This window comes from Phyllobates terribilis, unplaced genomic scaffold (assembly GCF_046119375.1).
Source record: "Phyllobates terribilis strain yellow unplaced genomic scaffold, ASM4611937v1 Scaffold_3__8_contigs__length_932513732, whole genome shotgun sequence".
Lineage (NCBI taxonomy): Eukaryota > Metazoa > Chordata > Amphibia > Anura > Dendrobatidae > Phyllobates > Phyllobates terribilis.
In genome coordinates this window covers 927,566,137-927,573,999 of record NW_027362763.1, presented here as the reverse complement: position 1 = coordinate 927,573,999, position 7,863 = coordinate 927,566,137, and the positions used below count along the sequence as shown (strand labels likewise).

At 42.3% G+C, this 7,863-nt stretch overlaps 1 protein-coding gene across 1 annotated transcript in view; it reads right to left on the bottom strand.

Annotated features, from left to right (window-relative positions):
* Positions 1-502: 502 nt before the first annotated feature.
* SRD5A2 (steroid 5 alpha-reductase 2) overlaps positions 503-7,863 on the bottom strand; it is a 98,300-nt gene continuing 90,939 nt past the window's right edge. Inside the window, 5 exon segments of the mRNA XM_073672827.1 lie at positions 503-2,395; positions 6,173-6,204; positions 6,207-6,323; positions 6,993-7,094; positions 7,339-7,502. Of these exon segments, the coding sequence (XP_073528928.1) occupies positions 2,357-2,395; positions 6,173-6,204; positions 6,207-6,323; positions 6,993-7,094; positions 7,339-7,502 (454 nt within the window). The 3' untranslated portion in view covers positions 503-2,356.

The window sequence follows — 7,863 nt, the reverse complement described above, 5'->3', positions numbered from 1 at the left end:
TGGGCATGTCACGGGTGTCTGATGCTAATAAGCTAAACAAGCTTATCAAGAAGGAGAGCTCGACAGTTGGCTGACATCATGAAACTTTTGAGGAGGTAGTGGAGGAAAGAATTCAGAAGAAGTGTTTGGCAATAAAGAGCAATAACGCACACCCATTATATGAGCTGTTCATTAGGTGGAGGAACACCTTCAGCAACCTTCTACTAATCCTACTAAGGTGTAAGGAGGAAAAATACAGGAAATCGTTTGTGCCGACTGCTATGGGAATGTGCAACAATTACCTAAACGTGAAATTCTCCAAGTGACTGGTGTATTATAGGTGTCCTAATGGTATATTGTACTGACCGGTCATGAATAAGAATGTATGAGATTATACCTGCAAAATTTTTCTGTTATGTTGTAATTTATGTCTATTTTCTGCTGCTGTGATATTGTAATTCCCCTCGGGATCAACAAAGAGTATTGCATCGTGAATTAAACAAAACCACTCAGACAAATGTCATTTACATTGGGGTTGTTTTTATTATGTAAATACAATTGTCAGCAAAACAGAAATTACATGAGGAGTTTTTCAGATTTCCCATTTGTCCGGTTAGGAGTTTAGTGGGACAACTCTTCTTCTACGCTCTCTTTTTCTTAATTTTTCTTAGTTATGTTTTATTTTCAGCGCTGTTGTTTTTAAATGTAAACCTTCACCTTTAAAATATTGCTCAATCTAAAGGCAGCATGTTACAGGGCAGGAGATCCTGATTTATAAATTTGCGGTAAATGATTATTTGTAACTTACATTATTTTATCTATGCAGAAAATCAGCCAAGGGGGTAATGTGATAAAATAATAAAATAACCTTTCCTTGTTTACTTGGCTGAAGCAACAACCTTCCATTTAAACATGTGACTTTGTCCCGTCAGTTCAGCGTCAAAGCCAGGACCAGTGATAAGTAAAGGTTCTTTAATTATTGTTTTAGCACATCTGCGCCCCTCATTGACCTTTTCTTTTCTTTTTAATTTCTGCAATTTAAATCTCTGCTTATTCTACACTTATGATCTATGTGCACTAAATAAAGAAGATTTCTATATTCCACAATTTAATTTTCTTAAATTACCGTATTTTTCAAACTATAAGACACACCGGACCATAAGATGCATCCCAAATTTTGGGGTGGAAAATAGGAAAAAAAATATTGTTTATAAGATGGGGGTCTGTCTTATAGTCTGAATAGGTACTGTATCTTACCTGTGGGGCGGTGGAGCGAGGGTCACAAGAGGCAGGATCCTTCTGGAAACTGGTGGAAGTGGAGGAATGCTGCAGACCCTGGATACAAGAAGGTGGTGCTCCAGCAGCAGGGAGCTGTGGTGGTTGTGGAGCTTGATCGCAAGGTCCTCTGTTTCCTCCCTCCCTCAGGAACCCAGCGGCTGTAGCAAAAGACGTGAGATGCTGCGGGGCCGGTGCCTGTGCCTGGCTGGGGCCGGTGCCTGTGCCTGGCTGGGATCTGGCTGGGGTCAGTGCCTGTGTTGGTCCAGTGCGGGCTGTGAGTGGCGTGGCAGAGCGGCGTGCGCTGCTTTCAGGTGGCCACGGCCATCTTCCTGAAGCTGTGATCTACAGGAAAATGGCTGACCGAGCTCCCTGTGTGCCCATGCGCCGGCTCAGGCGGCCATTTTCCTGTACATCATGGCTTCGGGAAGATGGCCGTGGCCACCGGAAAGCGACGCACGCTACTCTGCCTCACCGCCGACAGCTAGACACCAGCCCCGCAGCATCTCACCTCTTCTTCTGCTGCTGCTGCGTTCCTGAAGGAGGGAGGAAACGGAGGGGCCTGCGATCCCGCTCCACCACCACCGCAACTATCCAGTAAGCTACGTTTGGACCATAAGATGCACACCCCATTTTCCTCCCAAATTTGGGGGGAAAAAAGTTCGTCTTATGGTCTGAAAAATATGTTAAGTGGTATTATATTTTGTGTGTTTGCAAATCTTATCACCATAGTACAATAGACCAATATTAGGTTTATTTTGACATTCAAAAAAAAGTTGTTTGATATTCTTCTAACTTCCAGATCTGTGCCGTACTTCTACAATGAATTCAGGAAATTAATTTTTTTCTTCTCCATTGTCTTGTTTTCTCTTATTTTTGTACAAAAAACATAAAAGAGAATATGGAACGGCGAGTAAGTGCAATACCATAAACTAATTGTTACAAATCAACATGAAATAATTAACATGATCATGTTAGTTGTAAAGTAATCACAATTTTTTTTAATTCATATATTGTGTAACTGTAAAACAGGCGGTCCATGGCCTTGCATATATGGAGTTAGAAAAGTCATGCTTAAAAAATGAAAGGAATCACAGCTTTCCTATTTTTGGGATAGTCTTTGAATTTTTGGAGGTAAAACCTAAAAAACAAATAATAATATTAGCAATGTAATAATAATAATATAAGTTTCACATTAAATAATCAGTTTAATACATTTTCAGGTTATTACAGTCATGTGGAACCCCAACAAGTGTAGTATTTTTGTTTTGATATAATCAACATCAAAGAAAATATATGTTAAAGGGGTATTTTGGTCTAAGTAAATGATCATCTCCACTGGATAGATGATAAATACAGTATTAGATCATTTTTTATCTGCTGGAAACACACTGATCACTAGACCTGTTGTGTATCTCACATGGCTCTTTCCTAGCCACAAGACGGCTTCTAGAGGGAAATTAACCTGGCATGCAAGTGATAACGTTCTCAGGCCACAATACCTCCTTTAACTGCATTTTCCATTATTTTATTACTGGCTGGAGGGGGGACTTTTTTATTACATTGTTTCTAACACTTGATACATTTATAACATTTTTGCTAATGCTTGATGTATATTTGTTACATAATATACATTACAGTTCTTTTGGCCAGTGATTTACGTGGAGGCCCAAAAGTACTGTGAATCCCGCCCCGAATGTCAGTTGACCACACCCACCACAAGTTTCCGTAGCCCATTGGTACCCCTGCCAGTGATAGAAGTTCCTTTTGAATGGATTGCAGTGGACTTGGTAGGGCCCATTGTAAAATCTGCTCGTGGCCACCAACATATACTGGTGGTCGTCGACTATGCCACCCAGTATCCGGAGGCTATACCGCTACGCCACACCTCGGCGAAACTGATTGCACGGGAGCTGTTTGCCATGTTCTGTCGCCTTGGACTACCTAAGGAGATCCTGATGGATCAATGGACCCCTTTTATGTCCAAGGTGACCAGGCAACTGTGCAAACTGCTAAAAATTAAACAATTGCGCACATCGGTGTACCACCCTCAAACCGACGGGCTAGTAGAACGGTTCAATAAAACCCTCAAGTCCATGTTTAAAAAGGTGGTTTCTAAGGACGGAAGGGATTGGGACATGTTGATACCCTATCTGATGTTCGCCGTCCGTGAGGTACCCCAGGCTTCCACAGGGTTCTCTCCCTTTTAGTTATTGTATGGCAGACACCCTAGGGGTCTGTTGGACGTAGCCAAAGAGACGTGGGAACAAGAGCCGACTCCACATAGGAGTATAATTGAACACATGGCTAGTATGCAGGACTGGATTGTGGCGGTCATGCTCATCGTGAAAGAACATCTGTTAGATGCCCAGGCAGCCCAGAGGCGCACATATCATAAAAGAGTGATCGGGTGTTAGTACTGGTACCCACAGCCAAGAGTAAGCTCATGGCCAAGTGGCAAGTGCCATATGAGGTTCGAGACAAGGTGGGGGAGGTAAATTACCGGGTGTATCAGCCCGGAAGGAGGAAACCTGAGCAGTTTTACCATGTAAACCTGCTAAAACCTTGGAAAGATAGAGAATGTTTAGTAACAGACGTCACTTCGGGCATGCTGTCAGAGAGTTCTCTACCTTCAGCCAGGGATGTGTCCGGGGGAGAGGTCAGAATAAGTGATGCTCTTACTAAACAACAGCGACGGGAGGCTCTCGCTGGTGCAGCAGAATACTGACATGTTCTCCAAGCTAACGGGTAGGACTACAGTTCTCCAACATGACATTGATTCTGGAGTAAGGGTGCGAATGAGACCATATTGGGTACCCGAAGCCCGGAGGCAAGCCATCACAGCTAAGGTAAAGCAAATGCTCCAGTTAGGCGTCATCGAGGAATCACGGAGTGAGTGGGCTAGCCCCATCGTACTGATTCCAAAACCAGACGGATCGTTACGCTTCTGTAACGATTTCCGGAAATTAAATGAAATGTCAAAGTTTGACCTTTATCAAATGCCAAGGGTGGATGAGCTGATTGAGAGACTGGGGCAGGCCCAGTACTTTACCACGCTCGATCTCACCAAGGGTTACTGCAGGTACCTCTTACGAAATCGGCGAAGGAAAAGACCGCCTTCATAACTCTGGAGGGTCTATATCACTATGTGGTCTTACCTTTTGGATTACATGGGGCCCTGGCTACATTCCAGAGGTTGATGGACATAGTGCTCAAGCCCCATCGGGAGTATGCGTCCGCGTATCTAGATGATATTATCATCTTTAGCACTGGCATACGCATCTATCCCAGGTACAAGTGGTGCTGGATTCTCTCAGAGCCACGGTGTTAACGGCAAACCCCAAAAAATGTGCGATAGGGCTAGAGGAATCCCGATATTTGGGGTATGTGATTGGCCGAGGAGTTATCAAGCCCCAAATCAATAAAGTTGAGGCCATAAAAAACTGGTCTAAACCGTCAAGTACAAAGCAGGTGAGGGCGTTCCTTGGCATCCTTGGGTATTACCACCGGTTTATACCTAATTTTGCTTGGAGAACGGCGGCCCTGAGCGATCTTTTGAAAGGAAAAAAAAAATCGGTAATGATTCGGTGGAACCCTCAGGGAGAAGAAGCCTTTCAGTTCATGAAGTTGGCCCTGTGTGGACAGCCGGTCCTCATCAGCCCCAACTTCAAGGAAACCTTCATTGTACAGACAGATGCATCGGAGGTAGGCCTAGAGGCGGTATTGTCACAAAAAGTGAATGGTGAAGAGGACCCGGTCACATACTTGAGTAGAAAACTTGTTCCGGCAGAGAAAAACTATAGCGTGGTAGAGAAGGAGTGTTTGGCTATTAAGTGGGCCTTGGAATCGCTACGTTATTATTTACTTGGGCGTTAGTTCCGCATGGTGACGGACCACTCAACCTTGGTATGGATGAGGAATGCCAAGGAGAGGAATGCGCGAGTCACCAGGTGGTTCCTGTCACTGCAAAATTTCAGTTTCTCTGTAGAACATCGCCCTCGGAAGTCGCAGGCAAACGCGGATGCCCTGTCCCTGGCACCCTGTATGGTGTCAAATGTTCAACCCCACAAGATTGAACAGAAGGGGGGGATATGTGAGACAGTGACCGGGATCGTATACGAGGGACGTTATATATCCCCCAGAATGTGTACAGAGTTCTTTTAAATCCATTGGAGTGCATTGCAGTCACAAACTCACCTGTGGCTGCAATGCAGGGATGAAGGTGAGCATTGACCTGGTCAGACTATCTGGCTAAGGCAGATTAGTAAAACCTGGCAGGGCCTTCATTTCTTGGAGGAGGTTACAGGAAGGCAGTGGGGCGGTCTCCTCCCTCCAACCCGGGTTTTCCAGTGGCTTACCACAAGTCCTTTAAAAACCCTGCACTAAGGATTAGTGTTGTTCAGTGTTTGGACCTGCTAGGAGGATAGCAGGAAAACTCGGCAGGACTGTGTATAGCTGAACCCACGCTTGGGAAGGCTCTGCACCCGTCAGGCTCTGAGCGGCCCGGCGCGGCCATTGCCCAAGACAACCATTGTGTATGGACTTCTGTTAACCCAGCTGTGAACCGGAGGTCTTTCTGTTAACCCGTGAGTTGCTGAAATAAAAGCTGTTTATGTTGGACTTGCTTGGGTCACTGCCTCAGTTACTGCACAGTGTGAACACCGCTGCCTTACAGTATGTACAAAGCAGCTAAATAAAAAAAATAAAGTCAACTAGTTTGTTTTCTCGCTCTAAAATTTCCAGAATTTGGTAAATTGCTGTTATTAATAAAAAAATATTCCCCGTGCTGACTGATGGCACCATGCAACTTCTAAAAAATAAATGTAGATACATCTCTGCTAGGAACTAGGTATTTGCTTTATTATTTTCACATAAATTTAAAAAAATTCTAACAAAGAGACAAAAAGTTGTGCCTTACTTGTGATGATGATAAGCCCTTGGCCCAATGCTAACTGTGGTAAACACTGCAAAGGCAAATGCTGGCAAAGACCATGTTGCTATAGCATAACCGTACCACTCCACAATTTCACCAAAGAAATTTGCTCCAGAAACAAAGTTAAACATTCCTCCTGTAAAGGAATGAATCATATTAACAAACCTCATTTGAACAGATGTATATCATGTTTGTAAAGCACTATGTTAATCTAGCAAAAGAGCAACTAAAATATGGTATCATTCATACGAAGACAACATTGATGTTGTGATAGAATTCTCAGGCTACACATGTAGACTCTGTTCATATCTTGTGGATGTGTTGTAGATTTTCCATCCAAATTTGTGGGTGGAAACAAAGCAGGTTATTATAGTAAAAGCCATGTGAATCAGATTTTACACAAAAAAAGTTTACTGGGATTGGCATAATGCTTAGTTTTGAATGCAGGGGAAGTGTGCGTTCTCGGCCTCCAATCCATTCGTTGTCTGTGGAACTGCTGGAGAAAGCACTTGGATATTTTTTCAGCAGTCCCATAGGTAATGAATGAAGCAGAGGTCAAGCATGCGAACTTCTATTGCATTCAAGATAGGGCCCTGCAAAGCTCCGTTCTTGAAATTGCTGACAGTCGAAGCGGTTGGATCCCCAGCTATCAGCAAGTTATCCAATATCCCATGGATGTTATCCAATACCATATGGATAGATGATTATTTGCTATTTTGTAAATCACCTTTTAAGGTGCAAAATGATTAGTAAATATTATTTTCCGATATGTACATAGGATCTATATAATCTGATCTGATTTTACCTTGTGGAATCTTGTAAGAGACTTCACTTGGTTTTCTTAATTTGCGCAGAATATGGTCACTGTGTATATTAATGCCCATTCCAAGAAAGAAAATGGCAAGCCCTGAAATAGGAATAAAGTTATATAAGATATGTAATATTGTAAGGTCGTGCATTTTATTGGCATTGTGAACTTTAGAACTACATTTTAACAGCATACAATAGGGAGATAACGTAGACAGGCAGATAGATAGACAGACAGACAGACGGGTAGATATAGATAGATAGATAGATAGATAGATAGATAGATAGATAGATAGATAGATAGATAGAAGCAGAGCTATAAAGCATTGACTCCATTCATTTACCTAATTGAAATCGAATATCCATGTACCAGTCATTGGGGTATGCAGCAACATATATCATGCAGTGACTTTGTAAGAAACCATTGTAAGAACAAAATATAAATGCCAAAGCTACTATAAATAATGGTATATGGCGTCCTCTTGTGAAGGCAGAAAAGATAAATGTCCTGAAAAAAAATGAAAGTTGCAAAGTAAGTGGCTGACAGATGTATCAATTTTCCATTTTATAATTTATTAAAATGAAATATTTTTAGCTTAATAAAATATTTACCGAAAATTCACAATCATTTAATAGGAAATATTTGGGGAAGTAGTTTGCCTTGATAACAGTTCTTCTTGAATGTCTGCACATCTTGTATTATCATGTACTATCTTAATACTAAAGTCACCCTTTTAGTTGTGTTTTGCTTTATTCAAGTCACTATTTGACCAGAGACTATAGTTGTTGGAGGCAGACCCTCCTGACTCATTAAAAAGTGCACCCCTAATTCATGACGAGAAAGATTTGTGGTAAGGCGCACTCCTCTT